We start from the raw sequence: 21,181 nt of genomic DNA, 5'->3' as shown, positions 1-21,181 counted from the left end.
ACTCAGAGCATCCCTTCTTAGCTGTCATATTAAATTCCATTATTATTTCTTCCCAAAATACAAACACCAAAATGGCAATGTTTGCCCCTGCTTTTTCTTTTTTCTTTCTTTTTTTTTCTTTTTTTTTTTTTTAAGAGTATAAGTAGCAATGAATGAAGTGACTAGTTCCAACAACTTTAATAATTTCTGTACATTTCAGAACATTGAGAAAAGGAGGACCAAAATAGCAACAAAAGAACACATGCAAGCTTCATTGCATCCTCTCTGTGCAGTTGCTATGCAGCAATTGCCTTCCTACAAAGAACTTTGGCTTTTTTGCTTACTAACATTTCGTCATTCAAGTAGATACAGTACGTTCAGATCCAAAACAATTTAAAAGAAGTCTTTGCACTGAAAGCTGTCTCAGATAACTACTAATTAGAACGTACATGCCCTCTGACTTGCTTATTTTGGAACATTACTAGCCATAGGACAGAATGCACAACTTAAATAAGCAGCCAATACTACCACAAAAAAAGTGATGAGCAAAATCCTCTCTTCACCCTCATGCAGAAAGCACAGTGAAACAGGCAGGCACTCAGCCTAAATAAATAAATAAATAACTCTTTTTTGGCAGCTAATGAGGGCAACCTTTGTCATTGCTGTCTTTTCCAACAGGTTTCTGGACCACTGCCGTTTTACACTCCTGTGTTTTGCTATGGATATTGGCTTATCGAATGCTCATGTCGTAAACTGCCACCTGCTTTCTCCTTCAGCAACAGTAAAACACTTAAACTTTAAAAAGGGAAGTCATTACTTATGCACACACTGGGAAAAGAAACAGTAAATCAAAGTTCTTTATATGGATTTAGGTAAAGAATTTATCTTCTTTCCAAAGACAGAGGAGAAAATGAAGTAGTATACAAGGATCCAAGGCTACACTCCTAAATTAAATTACCCAGATGGGTTTCCTGGCTGTATCCCCTTGCCTATAACCACTTTCCCACACACCATGTACTCAGCCTCAAACAGTGCAGAGAGACTGCGCCGCTACTGCCCAACAGCCATCCTCAGCCTCCATCACCGGCACAGTTGCATCCAACCTTGTTTGCCTACCATGTTTGTTACCCCCACAACCAGGTAATTAGGCTAAGCTTCTTACAAGCTTATTGTCTGCAGTAGGAAGTACATTCTGGCAGACATCACAAATAAGCACCTACCAAAAAATCCTGTGCATATTGAGAAAAGGACTATCATATACCTTTATCTGTGCAGGTCTCTTCAAATGGATGTTCATAAGATCCTTCTTTGGGTGGGCAGCTGAGGGTTTAGGTCTTTCCCATAGGAGGCTCAAAGAGAGCAGCTGCCCTGGGAACCCACACTGCCCAGCAGCCAAAGGCCTCCTGGTCCTTCTGGGAAGAGGCCCACACAAAGGCAGGGGAGTTTGATGCCCTCAAACATGGAACTCCCAAAACAGGATCTGGTGCTGAACCTGCAAGGTATAGTCCGTGACTTCCTTGCCTTGCTGAGCCACTATCAGATGTGCCCGTTCATTAGCGTTTCTGTTGCAAAGTCTTCCTGGCATGGAGATGAGATTCCACCCTGTGGTTCTCCTGTGCCAGCACTGTTCTTTTAGCCTTGTTCAAAATGCACCCAATATGAAATCGAATGGGAAGAAAGAATGTTCTGAAGGTTCCTCTGCTTTTTTGAGTTTTAATGTTTTTGTTGAGTTTTTGGTTTTTTTTTGTTTGAGTTTTAATGTTTTGTTGCGTGCCTCCCCCAGTGCTTTTCTGTTAGGTTTTTCCAAACTTAATACCAGTAAAATACTTAAAAACATATGAATCAAATCACAGAGATGTGCCTCGTGTCTTTCAGCAAGGAGGAACAGTCATGGAACAAGATATTTATATCAATAAGCAGAGCATACACGTGTATGATTGTTTAATATTTTTATTTTCCTTGGCGGAGTCCCCTAAATTGGTCAGAATGTTAAAGGGTAAGGGTGAGAGGATTCAAAAAAAAAAAAAAAAAAAGAAAAAAGAACTGCAGCTACTGCACAGTAGAGTTAGAGAAGATTATTAGAGTTAATTTAATTCTAGTATTTGTTTTCATCATCCCACAGCCAGCGCACACTGTTTCTTGCTAATCACCATAAGAGGGCTGACTGGGATTTTTATCTTCCGCACAAAACCACAAAGATTATGCACATATTTCAGAGCAAACCAACATTTCTACCACAGCAAAAGAAACTGTGTGTAGTGTTATCCTTCTAAGTGGTCATTCGCTTAACAGATTTTGTGGTTGATCTGTAAAGGTTAAATGGTCTTAAACTTCATCATCAGGCTCTTAGAACTCAGTAATGCAGTTAGTAACTGTTAACAACAGATTCATTCTTTATTTCTTGATTTTTGTACTTTGATGAAGTTCTATCCGATATTCTTTTTATCTTGAACAAAACAATAGACTGTCACAGATAAATTTGCACTGAGTTAATTATAATACCTATATAAGATTAGCATATAGAGACTTTCAGAGGTACTAGAAATAACTTCAGTTGCTGCCAGTGAAAAGCATAGCTCTGAAATGATCATTTAAACCACTTAGGAGAAATACGTAAAAGATCAGGTTGCTTTTGAGCATCTGAACTTTAATTTGTAGCCTTCACGTTTCCCTGTCTTTAAAATGAGAACAGTACTACCATTTATGTAGTTCAGAAAGAAAATCTTCCTGTAAAATGCTTCCTTACAAAAAGTACATAGTAATTCAATAAAAGAGCATTTTAGAAGTAGTTAGTGAGGCAATTCGTTTAGAAACAACAATTCTGTGGAGTGATAGATCAATTTACGAAACAAGTCTCAGTCTCCGAAAAATCAATAAATCTTTCTATAAGAGTGGCGGCATAAAGCAGCTTTATGAAGCAAAATCACTTACGATTATCAGCTTTGTGAGAACAGTCCACTGATTCCCTCAGATGACTCACCAGTTTCCAGGCCATACTTTTCATTCTAAAGTCAAACAAAATCAGACCGATGTCAGCATAGAAACTTGCCACTTTTCTTTGCCAAGGTCTTACAATCCCAGACCTTCCTCCTCCCATCGACACCAGTGCCCCATGACCAATTTCCATCTCTCTCTTGGCCACTCCACTGGCCCATGCCTACCTTCTTCCTACATCTCCTGGAGAGCACATTTTCTTGTGAGGAAATGTTTCTGCCTCTGCACTTTCAGAATAGGTCGCCCCCAGGGGGATACTCCCTTAGGTGCGGAGGGCCCACACGATGAACGCAGAACTGCTCTCAGGGTGGCATTTACCTTGGCTTATATGCAAGGAGCGGGAATTTCCCTCAGTAAACCCTGGGCAGTCACAGCTTGAACAGAAGAGCTCTCAACCTCGGGTTTAACTTTCTGACTTCATCTGAGAGCACAGAAAACGTGAGCCACTGTCACTCTGTGAAGCAGCTTGTTCAGGGAGTGATGTGAGTTACTAAGGGACATTATCTCACCTAAATTTACCTCAGCATTAATTGCTGTCCGAGGGCACGGCGGCCGCAGGTGAGCCCCCAGGACCGAGGCGGTATGGACACCGGCACACACGGAGCCGCTGTACGGGGCTTTTTGTGCGCTTTTTCCCCTCAGCCCGGAGACCGGGAAGGCAAACAAAGGCAGAAACACTTCGCACCTCCTGCCGCCGCCTCAGTGATGTTACCGATGATGAGGCAGACAGTGCACCGACACGGGTTGTGCCCACAGCGCACCGGCGCGGGTCGGGGCGGCTTTTTCCTTCAAATCACCGCACTGTGTGACTGAAGGAAGGCGGCGGGACAGCGGCTGAGCCGGGGCTGCCCCCTCCCTCCCGCTGCCTGCCGCTAACGCCTCGCCCCACACCAGCCCCAGCGCCCTGCCCTCAGCCCCCCTCAGCGTCCCCTCAGCGGGGGCGGCGCATGCGCGGCGCGGGGCCGAGCGGGGCAGCGCAGCGCGGCGCGGGGCAGCGATGGCGGGCGGGGAGCAGCGCGGGGAGCGGCCCGGCGGCCCGGCGCGGGTGGCGCTGCAGAAGGAGATCGGGCTGGGCAGCGCCTGTGCCATCATCATCGGTAAGGGCGGGACGGCTCGCCCCCCGGCTCGCCCCCCGGCACCGGTGGCTGCCGCCGAGCGGAGCGGGAGGGAAGGGGAGGCTGGGTTGGGGGTCTCGAGGCACGAGGCTGCCGGGCGGCTCGCAGGTTCCCTGCCCGCTAAAGGTAGCGCGGGGAGGGTGTGCAGAGGGCTCGGGCACGGCGGCAGCCCCGGGCTCCCGAGCCAGCCCCTGTCCCCGCGTCTGGGGCAAAACCCTTTTTCCCTTCTGGGGTTTAATTATCCAAGCCCGGCGCGTCCCATGGCAAAGGCGGATTGCTTGGAAACCCTGGGAAAATGCCGCCTTTGAGCTAAACCTCTTCTTGCTCTGCGTGGAGTTAGTGCTGTTTCTTTTTCGCTCAATGTTCTGTCAAGTTTTCTTAATGCCAATAGTGTGGAGAGGTGCTGCGGATACAAAAATGTAAGAGGATGGTTTGGCGCTGTGAGATAAAGTTAGTTTGATGCGGTGAACTGTAAGCTCTCCGCCAAGCGTCCCGTTGTAGCTGACGGCTGCAGTTCCTGCCAGCCACAGGTTGGATGTAGGGAATGAAAATCTTTGCTAATTAGTAAAAGGAAGGGAAAACATGAGGGGGTGTTTGGGAAATACTGTGAATATCAGAGTATAAACGTGATTAATAAGCTTGTGATTGCCAACTGTACACTAATTCTGCTAGTTTAAAATAAAGCATTCTATGACTTGCAATCGAAGGAACAAATCGGATTGATTTCTGAGCGCTCCCCAGCACAATGCTGCAAGGTGAAAGAGAAGGCACTGAGGTGTGAACATCGATACCACTGTGTTTGGGAGCACCCCAGTTACATCAGAGTCACCCAATACTTCGTAGCCCATTACAACCCCAGGAAGTTTCACAGTCGCACCCGTGGAAATAAGAAGCGTCTCAAGGTACAGGTGCACCGCTTCATCCAGCTCAGGCTTTGCAGGCTTCCAGCTGCTAGAGCCAGCAGCAGCGCCCCAACTGCCCTACGCCACGGGACGCATCCTGGCTCAGAGAGCAGGGGCAGACCCAGCCTGTGCTAACGCCCCGCAAAGAAACTGTTCCTCTTCCATCGTCCTTCTGTATGTTCAATTGTAGGACAATTTTCTTACTACTTTTACAAGTGAGGTATTTGTCAATGTCATGAAAACTGCTATGCCATCTTAGTAGATTTACAAAACAAAATGTTATCCTCTCTTTATAGAGTTCTGAAAAACTTTTTCCTAAAAATACTGGTCTCGTAACGGAAAATATTCCCCCAAAAAATGGCAGAACAAAGTATATCAAGTTAGGAATACAAATATGCCTATTCTATAGCCATCTCATGGCCCCTGACTTCTCCCAGCAGCCTAGCTTTCTCACATCACTTAGGACTTTGTTACTTTAACATCTTTAAGATTTGTGTGCAGACAAGCCTACTCAGAGAAGAAGGCTGTTTCAAATTAAGGCAAAAAACACCTCTTAGGGGTGTCCTTATATAAACACAGGTACTAAATATAAAAACTTGTTGTTTTAATGCTAAAAAGAAACTGATACTTAATGACTGTCAAACTGAGCACTGTGTTTAGTTTAGTAACAAATCCTTCTGGCAATTCATCTCTGCTACAGAATTTTGGAAAGTGCCTGAGACTTGCTGTAGGAGCACCCAAACTGCTTCATCTTAAGTATGGTTACAGACAGTGAAAACAAATCTCTCATGCTATTAATAACCTCCTAACGTACTCAATTACACTGCAAATTAACCTTGCCAATACTCCGATGAAGTGGTGCAGCTTAAAAAGTAGTAACGTGCTTTATTGTCTACTAAGTAATAACTTGTAGATACTATCTAATTGCATGAAAACCCAATTACTATTTATTTAGGAGACACACAAATCAATGTCATATTTAATTCAACGGTTATTTTATGCATGTTCTACGTAGCTGGTTATACATTATTTGTAGAGCTCTATGTGTGATTAAGATTATTGCATGCCTTTTCTATGAGCACAGGCACATGAGCTATACAGAGAAATTCTTATCCAGTGCCTTCAATAAGAGTTGTGCCAATGCAGATGAAAACAGGGTAAGAAGTTCCATGACTTGGCTCTGTGTGGCTCCTGCCACATTCCACTGTTCTTTAGAAAAGTACAAGAATTACAAACAGCAGCCTGATTAAGGTCTGATACCAGCCTGATACTTTCGGTCTGAGTTACAAAATTACCATTCTTACATTAGAAATGTACATGAAACTGTATGCACAAGTTGCATACATGAGATGTTTAACTGTTTAATAAGAGATGTCTGACTGCTTGTTTTATACAGATTAAGTGGTTTTATACATACATATATATATGTATACCAGTTAAACTTCTCAAAGCATTTGTTTATTGGGCTTGTAAAGCTGCATGCAATTCGGCATAGGGTCACACTCACATTTTGGTGAAGTCTGTTGTATAAATCCATACATCCATATAGCATAAACCAGGCTATATAAGACCCACTAGAAGACCTTCAAATTGAGCCACAATGCAATATGCTAGCTAAAACTAAATACATCTCCTTATATTGCTGAGCATAGGTGGAATTTATCTGCATCAGCCGACTTTCAGTTGGTTGCTTGAACACGTTTGAAGTACTTATTCTGTTCACACCTAAGCTTGGCATAAGATCTCCTATAAACAGCTTCCCAATTCAAGCCCATCCCACAGTGATATTATCAGAACTGTTATCAGATGGCCTGTGAGCAATACGTTCAGCTATTGCTGTTTCTGGAAATAGCTTTCTGGAATTGGTCTGTCAACATCACCCAAAAACCAACACTCACTTTGTCCCACAGGTGATGTTAGCCAGCCACCTTATTGATGGTCTCAGCAGAATATATATGAGCCGAAAAGCCTCCTTACATCGCAGGTGCTTCCTCCTGTCAGGACTGTCATAACACATAATGGAAAATATTATCTGCATGATGCTAATGCATCAAGAAAACCACCAAATAAATGTCCTTGATTGCCACTACACCTGCCTGGCATTGTTCTCATTAACTAACAACGACGCATCCATCTACAGGATCTACAGGAAGTTTACATTTGCATAAATACCACTTCCAAGGACAGCGCTCTGAGACACCAAGAGCTATAATTGCACTGGATGTGATTTTTCCTCCTTGCCCTTCACAGAAAACTCTACTTACCAGCCTTCCTGCGTGCTTCCTGTCATGTTAACATGCCCTAAGTCCCACAGGCTTTTATACAGAAATCTACTACAGGATCCAGCAGGCTGCTCGCTTAACACTAAGCAAGGAGAACATGAAGAGCTAGGAATAGTTTTTATACTTATGTTTTTTAAAAAATACAAGAACTTAAGTGGTAATGGATAGGTATTAATGCCAGCTACTTGGTAATGTTTCATGTGCCATTGTTGCTTGAGGAAACTGCTTGTTGGTCATTGAATCAACCAGCGCTGGTCAGATCCACCTCTTTATCAAGTAGCCTAAGGAATAATTAGGAGATCATTCCTAGACAGGCCAGGTGGACTCTCCTGGAGCAGTATCCAAGTCACAGGACTGTAGCAGAAAGAAACATTATGAGAGAAAGATGACAAACACCCACATCTCTAGGTGATTTCTTTCTACTTCTGTGATCCTACCTGGAATCACAGAAAACAATGGTGTTGCAGCAAGGAGCTTCTCCCTCTCTGAGCCTGTGTGTGAGCAGTGCACTTTCATAGCTAGCTGAAGTTTCAGGACACGCTTTTGTTTGCTGGCTTGTGAGAGCAATACAGATTACCTCAGTGGTTCTGTCTCTCTCTCTCCCTCTCACACACACACACACAAAGATGTTTCTAAAAAGAAAGAGTCTTCCTTATCTCCGTTACACTTGTTGCTAACTTATATTTTGAGCATTCAGTTCCACGTGGTGCTTGCTGGCATAGCAGACAATGTATTTAAACCTACATGACTACTTTTTTTCAGGACAATAGGACAGACCTAGACTGCATAGAAATGTAATTCAATATCTTGTCCTCTTATAAATGCAAATTATGGTTAAATAAATAGAGTCAGTTTTTGTTCAAGATAAATGGTACATCTTCCCTGGTAATAAGAAACCACAAAGGTACTTTTGAAGTACTTGAGAAGGAATTTTTCCACACAGTCCAGAGTCATAGGCTGAGCTTCCTAACTACTGAAAATTCAATGTCCAGGTTCCATATGTAAAGAAAAGCTGATAGGTGTCCTCAGTTGGGTGATACCCAGTATCAAAAAAGGTGTATGCTACTGAGAAAGATCATATATTACATTTTGAGAGAAAGAAACCTAGAAAGGTCCATCCAGAGTGCTTGTACAAGTTACATTTATAGGATGATATATTTTAAGGGACCATAGTGCGTTCTCATGTTTTTCGAGGTGGTGCCAACATAGTTCTCCATCAGGATCCTTTGGAGTAGGCCTTCATGTGCATTTAGGGAGCTGAAAACATGCTGTTGTTTTTACTTGCAAGTAAATCCATGGCAAAGTGCAAATTCAGCTTGGTAAAATTCCAGGGAGGTCCTGCAGCTTCTCAGAGCTAGCCGGCTACCTCGCAGGCTGATTTCACAGAGGGAGGCAAAAAAGAGCTCTAACTAGAAATTCCTGGCATAAACATAAGTTAATTAATTAATACAAACAACTTTATATTTTTCTTAACTGAGTCATGCCAGAAATGGGAAACTGTTTTGTTTGTCCACAGATGTGCCTTTCTGCCGCAGTCTGTATCCATGAGGACTCAGCACATGAAGTCCCCCATGTACAATACCGAGAGCAAGAACAGCAATAAAAAAAAAAAAAAGTTAATATCAGTATGAACAAATCCTTCCAAATCCTTCCATATGATCTTCAGAAACAGCATTAGTAGACAATGAAAACTTTTTCAAAGAATAAAAAATAAAACACACACAAGATTTGTACTTTAGGAAGTTGTCAGTACTTAAGCGAAACTTGCAACGTTTGTAACAGTTCTCCTTGGTAGTTAGTAATTGGCAGATGTTCATTGACTGGTGGTTTGGGTTTGAGTGGTTTTTTTTCCTTCTGTTTTTCTAAAAAATGGAAAATTCTGATTAGGCAGACCACAGCTGCTCTGATCAGAAGGCTGAATTGATGGACTTTGTTACGGACGTCAATACTGCAGATACCCTGCAACAGAAACTCTCCTTCCTTGACAGACAGAAAAACAAAGGTAGCATCTTTTAGTAGTGTCTTACTCCTGATCTGGCAGTACAGTGCCTGCTTTCAGTGGCGCCATAAATCTCCACTCGTGTTCCCTTTTCCTGTGCCTTGCAGCTCATTTCCTTCTAGTATAATGTAGCCTTTTCTGTTGAGAAAGTCTGTTCTGCTTTGGCAGGCTCACAACAAGCAGAAATGGTTTGGTGGAGGTTTAGCTTTTTTGTGTTTGGAGCTTTTTGTGTGCCAAACTTTTCCTTTCAAGACCCTGTTTTTTTGTTGGGCTGCAGGGGGAGTTTCTATTAGCTGCCACGCTTTTTTGTCATCTTGATTGCTGCATGACAAAATGAGAAGGCATTTGTCAGTACCAAAGTGCCCCAAATATAAAATATCCTAACAGTGTTGTTTTTTCTTCTGGTCCTGAAAAACCCAGAAGTCTTCCAAAGGCTTCTTTAGCAGATATTCTATGGTGAAGAACCAGCAATCCAGCATGGACTGAGCATCTCGGCATCCTAATTCCATTTTAAATGCCTGTATCCCTCTCTGTATAGTGAGAAAGCACAGAGAATACGAAAGCCCTGTTCTCCTGCAGAAGAAAGCCATATATAATGGTATATACATTTTCTTCGCATGCCAGCCTCAAAAAAAAAACTCCTTATGCAGTAGTAGTTTATTCTCCTGTCGTGTTCTTCTGGCACTGGCCTCTGGTCGTTGGGGCTGAAAAGCAAGATTAGAGGAATGGTTCTCTACAAATTGTTCCCATCTTCAGGAACTCATAGGTTCTATTTTTCTGATTTCGGGGTAATGAATGGCCCACTCTCATGTTACCATGAGCTGATTGAATTCTTGCTCCTGGACATGCTTCCTCATTCCTTTCAGACAACAGGGACAAATTCCACTGGATTTCAGAGAAAGAAAGGTGGAGAGGCATTTACTGGTGATGTTTAAGTCTGAGGAATGGCTGTATCATTGAGTAATGGAATAACCCCAACAGCTGAATTGCTCCAATTCATTTCCAGCTTTCTTTAGAATAGTACTAAACCTTATGAAGAAATAAACCATTTCGGCATTTGGCAAGTTGATTTTTTTTTACTTGATCCTTAAATACTGTTGTAACTGCACATCAGACATAGGGCTTCAAGATCAATAATGTAAAACATAGCATTAGAAATCAGGAAGACTTCAGAAAGGTTACTTCTGACTCCAAGAAATAGGTCAGTGACCTGGATGAGCGGCAGTTTTTCTTCTGTGAAGAACAATAGTTCTTTCATCAGTTTCATGAAGCCACATAATCTAGATCAGGCCAAACATCTTAATATAATAAACCACAAAAAATATATTTAAACAATAAAAAGACATTATTTAGAGTCACAAAAGCCAGGAAAAATCAACTTAAGAAAGAATCTCATTCTTTGATCGAATACACTAGGTCAGAGAACTAAAATCTGTAATGTTATATGATCTATGTCACTTCATGTCATGAGGCTGCCTGTTACATTCACCTGTGACACCAGACAAGTCACAGATGCATTAAAAATGCTACATTAAATCTGGACCAGATAATCACACAGGGATGGGCAATACAGCTAGAAAAAGCTGCTTTTCTTTTCTAGATCTCTTTAGTCCCTACAGAGAAGCATTCAGACAGTGGACAACAGAACTTGAGCTCACATATGGAAGTGCCTTCTCTACAAATTAAGCAGTTTTCCAGGAAACTCCTTGCAGTTGAATATTTGTGCATAACATAATAAGCTAATGGTTCGGCAAAGAAAAGCATCGATAGTTTTCTAGTCTTTTGTAGTTCCTGAGCATTTTCCATCTTTTTGCTGTTACATTGTGCAATTACTGTGAGACAGTGAGAACCAACTATTAGCACACATCATATAAGATGGGTATTTCGTAGTCCCATATACTGCTGTGAGATCATTCACTCCTGCTCACACCCTGTGAGGACGGTTTATGAATTCAGAGGAGCATTCCTTTCCTCCCTGCCAACCCGTGCCTTGGAAAGGATCAGTATGTGCATCTCCATAAAGTTAAAGATAAGATTTTCAAGGAATACAAGGACTTACAGCTTAAAACTGTATGCTTTCATACCACAAAAAAATCATCATTTAGTACAAAACACTCCTGGGATCAGTTTTTGTTAGGGAATAGCAAGGAATGGACTAGAAGGATGAAAACAAGAGGCTGAGTTCCTTCGCTGAATTACTTTCAGAATTCTTTAACAGTTCTCCCGAGAGCTTAATACAACGGGGCTTGCTTGCTTGTTTTCAGGGAGGTCATCTCAAACTATATTTCATTTTCATTTCCTTCTGACTTATTTCTTCTGCTCAGATTTTGTCCTGTTTTTATAGCAGACCTGTCTCCTGGGTAGCTGGAAACCTGGGGGTTCGAACCTTGTTTCATCACTAATTTTAAACAACATAGACAGTTCTGATGTCCTTGAATGGCAGACCAAACCATTTCAGAAACACCGTCCTAGGACTTCATAAATGCAAACTGACAAAATGAACGAGAAATCTTGGAAATAAACAGTGCTACTGATAGCAGATTAACTCTTCTAAATGGTGAGGGGGTGCAGAGTGGTTTGGTTTGGCTTTCCAAAGAAGTAGTGCTGAGCTTGAACTCTTGTAAACGCTTATAAGTTTCATTGTTTCCGATTTTCTTAATTTCAGTCTGAAAACTTGAAAAGCCATGCACTTTGGAAACATAAATAATCAGCTCATTTTATTAAGCATCTTGAAAATAGTAATAGCATGAGTTAGCATAAACCAGCAAAGTACCCAAGCTTGTTACTTCCAAACACTGTGCTTAGACTCAGCTAAATTAAAAAATAGCTGAATTGATATTTTGAGAAAAGGGAAAGAAAAATTTGTTTCTGGGTGGTGTCTTCACATGCCTAGCCTTCAGCTTTGAAGAGATTTCTATATTTATCACAGAATTAAAATACTTGGAATTAAAAATAAGCCGACAAACTTTTTTTGTACTACTGCTGGTAGATCTTGTTGCATTAAAGCAATTTCTTACAGTAAACTCTGCCAGAGACCAGTAGGATATGTCTGTGTGTTTGTTCACTGTGGACACAGCTAGTTACCAAGCAACACAGTAAGATTTAAGCAGACTATTACAAAAGGTACCGAAATCCTGTACATATTTTGAGTACATACAGAAGGAATGCCTCCCCTTAGCGCTCGGGCTCCCAACAGAAGATTAAAGACCTTTTTCTTAACTGGTCCCAAGCCATTGTGCAGTAGTTGTGCCCACCCCGGGAAACATACTTGAATACCATTTTTTGCTTTTAAATTCCACGTGAGTTTGTTGACTTTAATGAAACTTAAGGATATCTTTGTATTTGCTAGAACAGAGACAAAGCCATTTAGAGATGTAATGACACTGTGCTAATACAGGTAACATTAACTACAGCAGAATTTTGCTAGCACAGATTTACAACCAGAATGTAAATTTGAGTGCCTGACTGATTTCTGATTACAGAGCTGTGAAACCTACAAGAGCAGCAAACTTTGTGCATGTCCCGTTTATATCTGCATCCAAAATACGGTTTGTATAAGAGCACAGGCAATGGCAGTAGAGCTTAAAGGAGATTTCTGTTCAACCTCTTCCTCTAACCTGACATATACCACAACAGTTTTTGGGTAGCTTGTTGCTATTCCTTTCATATTTTCTTGTTTTAAAAATGCACTGCCAGGTGTCACCCCGAGTCCCTTTGCTGCCACAGAGTCCTGGGGTAAGCACGGCTCACTTGCAGGTTCTGGCAGCCACAGCTGAGAGTTGAAAGGGCCTCAATGCACGTAAAGACGTTTTGAATTCACAATATTCACTTTGCTGAATGTACGTGCATTAAAAGAGGAATGTTTTTTGCAGCAAAAAGCTGCAGAATGATCCCAGGCGAGGTGAGCAGGGAGGTGCCACAGCGAGGTGGGGGTCAGGGAGCCAGTGCCAGCTTCCAGGCTGGTCTCTTCCGCTGGCACCATCTCACAAAGAAGTTCCTTCTGTGCCCTTGGATGAGTGTACTGTGCAACTCCTGAAATTGCATACCATTGCATCTTTCTAATTAGGCAACTGGGCAAATGATGATACCTCCATGAAGACTGACAACTTTCAGGAACAGACAGGAAGAGGCGTTCCTGCTGGGCAGCAATTGCTGATAAATTTTCCAGACTGTTCAATAAATCTGTTCACCATGCTCATACACAATGAGCCAGACAAATAGAGATTTAAAAATATATACATTTTTTCCATGACACAAGTTATGCTCGGTGCAAGGGTCCCTGCCACTGGACTGAGCAGGACTGAAGAGCCTGGGCTGGCAAAAAGCTGTATTCGTCATATTGTCCTCGTCTGACCCACAGCATTCCCCAACACAGCTGAACTCTTTGGCTGGTATTAAAGCTAGGCTGGTGAGCTGCAGAGCAGCGTTTTGTAATTGCTTTTCTTCTTGATAAATACTGAAGATTATTGCAGGTGCAGAGGGCACGAGAGAGCTGTCCCAGAGGCACAACTGTCTCTAGTAAGATTTCTCAGCCAAGGAACAAACATTAAACCAGTTGCATGGTCTGGCATCTGCCTCTTAAGCCACAACTGGGATGTCTTGTTCTACTATCAGTTGCTTTTCAGAAAATCAGGAGTTTTCTGCTGGTGATCAGGCAAATGGTGTGCTAGAGAAGACCCCCACCCTACCCCCAGCATGCCTGCAGGGCAGGGCGTTAGGACCTACATCAGATTTAACAACACCTCTGTGCTGCTTTCAGGTAAACTTCCAGGTCTGGATACTGAGGCCCAAAGAGCACAGAAAACAGACATAAGACAGTCAGATAACAAGGGCTAATACAGCACAAAGCTGCACTATTTATAGTGTGCAGTGCTGCACTTTCTTTCCAGGGCAACCCAGGCATTTTAGAAACAAGAGGGGTTTCCTTTCCATCCCTCTCAGAGCACCACAGTAGGTTTGGGGTTCAGTTTCTCTTTGGAAATTAGCAGACGGTGCAAAGCCTTCTCTTAACACCACATTAGTGTTCTGCTTCAAGCGTCCTTTATATACTAAATGCCCACAGGCAAGGGGCCCCCTTGTCTCATCTGGCAGCACTGCCCTACTGTGAATGCTGCTCTAGGTGCCCAGGACAAGAGCAGAAAGGGAAGGTGGGATATGAAGCTCCGAGGTGGCTGGTTGTAATCCCTGCATGGCCCCAGCCCTGCCACCACACACGCTGCATGGCAGTGTGCTGGAGCTCACACTGTGTTACTCCTGTGACAAACTCCCCAGGAAAATGTCTCCTACTCCATAGCAGAAGGCTTTTCCCAGTATTTCTGCCTTATCTGCGGTATTCATTGCAGCACATAGAGGGGGCAAGGCAGGCTGAGGTTTGCTCACCAAGGTAATGAAATGCAGCCCACATATCCCCACACTGGCAAGAGAAGAGGAGAACAAGTCAGAAGTTAAGGAAGTAGAGGAATCAGACCAAGTACAAGAGTCAGAACAGAGGAGCAGGAAATAAAGCAGTGGACTGTGAGCTTGAAAAGAGCAGACAGAGCCTGCAGCTGGTGAAAGGATTAGCAGAATAAAAGGAGTTCTCAATTCAAAACAACAAAAATCCTATCATACAGGCTTTAACTTCTCCTTTGATATAAACACATTGCAGCAGCACTACTCAAATAAAATGGAACAGAACCAAGCACTAGCAGCACGCCCGTCTTCTTTGTTACTTACATAAGGCCGCCTCCCGGCCTCCCCTCACCACGTAAGGACCAAGGACCATAAGGACCGTAGTGCAGGTCTGCCCTCCGTACAGGTCAGTGCAGGAAGGCGCCGTGTGGGTGGGCACAACCAGCTCTCCTTCCCAGTGCTAAACAAGGCTCTGCAGTTTTGAACAATTTGTAATTTTGAGCAATTTGTAAATTAATTGGTCATATCCAGTGTGTGCCCATGTACATACTCAGGACAGTTCCCAAATGATGCTTGTCAGTTACAGAACGGGATCAGGGTGTTTGCAGGGCTGTTTTTGGTTGAGGTAGCATTTGCATTTGCCTGTAAGTACTATACTGATCATAGCCCACATCACAACTTTTGCAGCGAGGTCATTTACAGTCCTGGTTCGCCCTTCCTGCAAGTACAGTCAGTACCTGTCAGTGTCGCCTCCTTTGAATGTTATTCAAGTGACAGATTATTTTGTGAAGACTGTTAGCAAAATGGCTTTAAAAGCTTGAAGTTTTTCTGGTTTAACCCTCTTCTGTATAAGAAAAGAAATTGTCACATTATGACTAATTTTACAAGAAGATAAAAGTGCATCCTTTTTCAGAAAGGGATAATTTTAAACTGCCACATTTTCTGTTTTTAAACTATTGGGCAGAGGTTGGACTATTAATGGTTTGAGCGTGGTCAGCCTTGTACAGCAAGCAGCAGCATGCAGGTAAACAGCAAAATCTGCAGCCCCAAAAATGCACCTTGCAGGTTTCACAAACACTCCTTGTCTTTGAGGCTACTAGTGGAGAGTAATTCCAAACTAATCATCTTTATTAAACAATCTGCACAATTTAAGCTAGAGCCGAATGTGCAGCTTGTATCTTTTGAAGAACTTTTCCAGTGGCCCCAGAGCAGCAAGAGGCCTGGGATGCTCCACACTGTGGGTTGTGCCTCCTCCACAAGGCTGAGGGGTTGAGAGCTCCCCGCACCACCAGGCTGCAAAAGCACTCAGCTCAGCGAGAGCTTTTAAAGGCTGAGGATAGAGGTTTTCACAAGTTTGCTCTGACTGCTCCCCTCTAGACCGTGAATTGCAACGCGGCTGCCTACCGCCCACCAAAATCAGCCCCGCGCAGCGCAGGCAGCACCCGAGAAGAGCTCCTTGTGCTCCTCGCTTCCCTCTCGACCCAAGCAGGCGGCCTCGCATCCACCTAAACCCGCGGCGAGCGGAGGGGGGATGCTCTCGGGGAAGGCTCCGCGCCGCCGCCTTGCGGACGGGGCGAACCCCGGGTAAGCCCGCGGGCAGCCGCAGCGCCTGGCCCGAGATCGCCCGGCCCGGGGCTGCCGGGGCACGGCCGGGCCGCTCCGGCCGCCAGGGGGCACGGGAGGGCCGGCAGCGGGGCTGGGAGCGAGCCCGGGCGGCGGCGCCCTCAGGGCCCGGCTGCTGCTCCAGGAGAGCCTCGAGTCCCGCAGAGCGGAGCCGTATTTTGGTTACTCGGGAGGCGAACAGCTCCCTTACCAGCCCGCGATAGGCTGAGGGGAACGCTTTTGCCGGTGTTTTTGAGCAGCCTGGTTTTAAGGAGCTTTAAAGTTGGGCGTAGGGTAAGCAGATTACGAGTTGGTAACCCAGCCAAATCCACCTGGAATGCTGGAATCAGCTTGTGATCGCTGGTCCTGTTCTTACTTGCTAGGAATTTGAACCAGTCAGGTTTTAAGATCATTTAATTTTGTTAAATACCACTCCCCGTAGACATTAAATTACCACTGTTATTTTATAGCCATTTTTCATTTTTTTCCAAGTGTATTAGCAGAGGAGCCATAACTCATTTTCCACTGGTACAACAGTTATATCTTTTTCCTCACATATGAAACTAAACAGTTATTAGTTTCATGCCAAGCTCTATAGATTCTTTTATTCTTCAACCATTCTTCATTAAGAGTTTTCCGAATGCTATTTAAAAGCAAAGAAGTTCAAGGCTGTTCCATGAAATCTGTAAAACACTGCCACATCGCCTAACTTCATGCTTGACAAGAGGTCAAGAAAAGGCATGCTGTGCTGTGTTTAATTCAGCAGCATCCCTATACTTAGTAAATTCTTGAGCCTGGATGCTCTGTTGATTCAGAACTTCACCCACCCTTTGTATTTCAGAAGCGGGGGCATTTATGTATTAAAGGCTGCACTGCTGCCAACATGCTGGAGAGGAGCAGGGCAGAAGCCAAGCAGCCCCCTGTGCACATCCGTAGCACATCCATACCATTACATGGCCTGAGGCCAGCCTCAGGGACCCATCCACCTTGTGCCCAGGGCAGAGTGGCACGGGTATTCCCTGGAACCACAGGAGCCCACAGGACTGCCCGTACCGTGACAACATTTCTGGTTAGCACCACAACTGTGAGCTACGCGTGTCACTTCTTGGCTGGTTGTGTAGGTGTGTCATGTCCTGAGCTCACAGACGGCAATGATGATCCAAACCAGTCACTAATGTCCTCAATTATGAGTGCTTAACTCCTCAGAGCCAATTAGTAGCTAACAATTATCTGGACTGGAGGCTGCTTAGTGTAGTGGTTTTCTGCGAAATAAATAAATAACCCACAGTGAGTTACACCATCACCATTACTGATGCAATCCACGTCATATTTAGATTCAATGTAAATTTGTAAAGCACAATTCCTCTCATCTAAGCCTTTTTTTTCTTTTAAACAGTAATCTCAAATCTTTACAATATTCCTTATTCAGGTAAAACAGGTTTATTAACTCAAAGGAGAAGGCAAAGCTTCAGCACTTGTTCCTAAGAGCTCTCTCAAGCAATGGCAGACGGTCGTCCTGTTGGACTGAGCAATGTCTGCTTCGACCCAGGAGTCCTGAAAGGATGGGCAGCGTTTCAATTATTCTTCTATTCACAGCTGTCAATGAACACTGTCTTAGTCTACTATCAAGGATATAGTATATCAATATATCTAAAGAAAGCTGTAACTGAAACCAGATTGGTTTCAAACATTTTATTTAAAGTCTTTAAAATGTCATTTTCCATGACTCCATATAAAAAAAAGAAGAAACTGATAATTAATGGCTTACATTCCCTACCTCAGCACTGGGAAAGGATGCTGGGTTTGCCCTTCATAGGCGAGACATCCAGACCATCTGTTACAACTATGGCCATGGAGCACCCAATCTACAGTTGGGGAATATAATCCTTAATGATGTTGACTGCAGCGTTTGAGAAGAAATTGCCTCTTCCTAATTCCTGCTCTGATTCAATACCCGTGGGACATGCCTGCACAACAACACCGAGGGAAGCAGGATGCCCAGCTGATGCCAGTTTCCGTCTGTCAGTGCTACCTGCTAGAGGCTGCGTTCGAACGCTGCATCCTCGCCACTTCTTCACCTGCACCACGCTGCTGAGCGCTGCACTACCCGCGCTGAGCTTGGATTATGCTCTCCTGACAACAATAAGCAGCACTCAGTGAAAGCCAGAGTCTGGCACGATTTATGCTTGTGAACCATACACGATTTTTCAGAAATGCTGCCTGCTGCAATCTTTCACTGAAAAACTAGTCACATAGTGATTTACCTGACTGCAGCAAAAAAGCGCAGATTTTTTTCCCCCTTTTTTTTGGATAATATTTCACTTTTTAGAGGAAAGAACTGCTTATACAAATTTCTAGTTGACTTTACAGACCCATTCAGAATTTCAGATATATAATATAGATCCATAATGAAAAGCACAAGCAGTAAAAATGCACGAGTGATATTTTCTTTGGTAACCACACAGGAAATTGCTTAGTTTTATCAGGAATATGGTCTCTAAATACAATCAGTAAGCTCTTTCCTAAAGAACTGCTGAATACTTTCAACAGGCTGCAAGATCCATTATTTTTACAGCCTGCATGGATTGTGTGCTGCAGATAAATAAAAGATGCCCTAAGGACTTTGCACTCTAAGTGACTGCACAAAGTATCCCAGATCCCTTTATTTCTCACAAGGGCTGTCACATTTAGGGTTTTATTTCAACATGAAGTTCCTGAAGTGTTTTAATGAGAATTCAGCTTTTGTCTAAAAGTTGAGTTTCAGCCCCCATAGTTACATGGGAAAACATCAAAACCCGATCACAAATTGACTCTCGTAGTTCAAAAGCCAGAGGCACAAAAAAAAAAAGAAAAAACTTGGATTTTCCAGTAGAGTCCCTTGCCTTAATGTCTAACCAGCACCATGGTTCTGGAGCAGTGCACATCTGGCACTTTCATTCCTTGTGTGGCACTGCAGCAGCAGTACATAACACATTGCCCAGAAATCAGCGTTAAACACAGGAAAGATCCCTTCCATGCACTTGGACTAATACTACCTAAAATCACAGACCACCCCTGAAACCATTAACACACCAGTTCAAAACCCAGTTTTAAAGGCAAAGGGGATTGCCTTTCCTAGACTACTAGCAATATCTACCAAGGAGTGATTCCCTTTAGCTGTTTGAAGACCCACAGCATTATCCCATCCCAATGAGCCCCCAAAATGCCAAGCCACAACGTGCACAGCTCACGGCCATGCTACAACAGTTGTTTTGTTTTCAGCAGTACTCCACTGGGCTCGGTGTCACCAGCAGGCCCCCTCGGTCACCGTGGCTCTGCCCGCCTGGGCTGTGAATGCCCCTCACAAAGGACAGTCAGATTTCTGCCATCTCAGACAGAACTCCCCAGCAGCCGCTTACAGCACTGCATTCAAAGTGCAGCTGGGAAAAGACTTTCTCAATATTAAAAAGAAAAAAAAAATCCTATATTATAGGGCTTATTTTTCCCCTCTATCTGCATCCTATTACATCACTATAGCCAGCTGCAGCAGTATGCATTCTTTCCCATATACAGCATGTCATTTTGTCATCTCTCATATCTAGGTTGTTGCCTTTTTTTTTTCCTTTCACAATAATTCTTGAAGTGATGTTATTCCATAAGAACCGCAGCTTTTGTTTAAGAAGTATGACCCTAACCCTCATGGGTGTTTTAGAAAATTTCCTTAATCTGAACCATGAAACCTTAAAAAAAAAAATACAAAACCCAGAAGGCAAGTAAAATAGCCTGAAATAAAACTTCTTTAAGATCTTATGATTCAATCCAGTATCACGATGTTTTGTGTTGTGTTGTTTTTTTTTTTAAACAATACTGAGAGTGGTTTCCATATCCTAGAAAAATAGGAAAGAAAAAAAAAGAAAAGTGGGAAGAAATGGCTGTGTTTCTTTACCTCTCCAGTCAAGTTAACGCATCTCAGCAGTGCTGCGCGGGCGAGTGAAAACAGCCCCAGGGCTGAGGGGATGCATGCGATCAGCAGCACTGCAGCAGATCACCCAAGGTCTCACTGACTTTGGCAGTGCTGCAGGGGTCATTTTTTCACACAAGTGAGCAGCTCCCGGCCAATTTTATGGGCCAATTTCTCTAAGTTAAGAACAGAAAGGCTTTTCTTTAATGTCAAACAGGCGTAGCTGTGAGGTCTACCTTTCTTCTCTCCCCTATCACAGAACATTGTCGTTATGAATAAACAAAAAGTAAATTAATGGAATTTGTCAAGTTCAGAGCTCACAAAATCTCCTTTACAAATTCACAACTGACTCCAGAAAGAGGATTTTGTTCCAAGGGTTGGTATTTTTGCAGGATGTCCTTTCACGACTCAGTGGTACTACAGAACACAGCACTGGGCTGATGTCAGTTTCTGTCCTGCAAAAAACTGATGCTTGTTTAAGGTTAGGAATTTGAGAGAGCTGAGCAGGTAACTATCCCTTCTTTTTTTTTTTCCTTTATTAGTAGTAGAAATATTTTCACAAATTAGTGTTCTTTTTCTCATTTTTGTTCTTCGTGCCACTTACTCTTTACTTGAGGCTGTAATCATTTTTGGTACACCACCTTCTGTCATGCTTGAGAAGTGGATAATTTCAGTCAAGACTAAAGAACAAGATCTTATGGAACTTCAGCAAATATTTTTTTTCCCTTGTAAAATAATACAGCAGGAGGAAGCATTTTATTATATGGAAGAGGGCAGAATTGTTCCACTCAGTCCCAGCAAGGCAAGAGGAAGAACAGGCAAGTGCTCAGCCCAGCTGACCCAGATTCACCTCCATCATCCAGTACAAGAGTGGACGTCAAGATAAAAACCCTGGGAAAGCCAAAGCAATTGCCAAACACAGTAACGGGTCTGAGAAGAGACTTCACTTGGTCTGCTGGTTCATACATGAATTATGA

General features: G+C 43.2%; 1 protein-coding gene across 1 annotated transcript in view; it reads left to right on the top strand.

Annotated features, from left to right (window-relative positions):
- The first annotated feature begins 1,438 nt into the window (after nucleotides 1-1,438).
- The window catches only part of SLC7A10 (solute carrier family 7 member 10), a 42,827-nt gene continuing 23,084 nt past the window's right edge, over nucleotides 1,439-21,181 (top strand). Inside the window, exons 1-2 of the mRNA XM_032195787.1 lie at nucleotides 1,439-1,478; nucleotides 3,909-4,070. Coding sequence (XP_032051678.1) covers nucleotides 1,439-1,478; nucleotides 3,909-4,070 — 202 coding nt within the window. The remainder of the gene's footprint in view (nucleotides 1,479-3,908; nucleotides 4,071-21,181) is intronic.

The sequence above is a fragment of the Aythya fuligula genome, chromosome 12 (genome assembly GCF_009819795.1).
Source record: "Aythya fuligula isolate bAytFul2 chromosome 12, bAytFul2.pri, whole genome shotgun sequence".
NCBI lineage: Eukaryota > Metazoa > Chordata > Aves > Anseriformes > Anatidae > Aythya > Aythya fuligula.
Note: the sequence above shows the minus strand (reverse complement) of the source record. Positions and strands in the feature narration are given on the sequence as shown.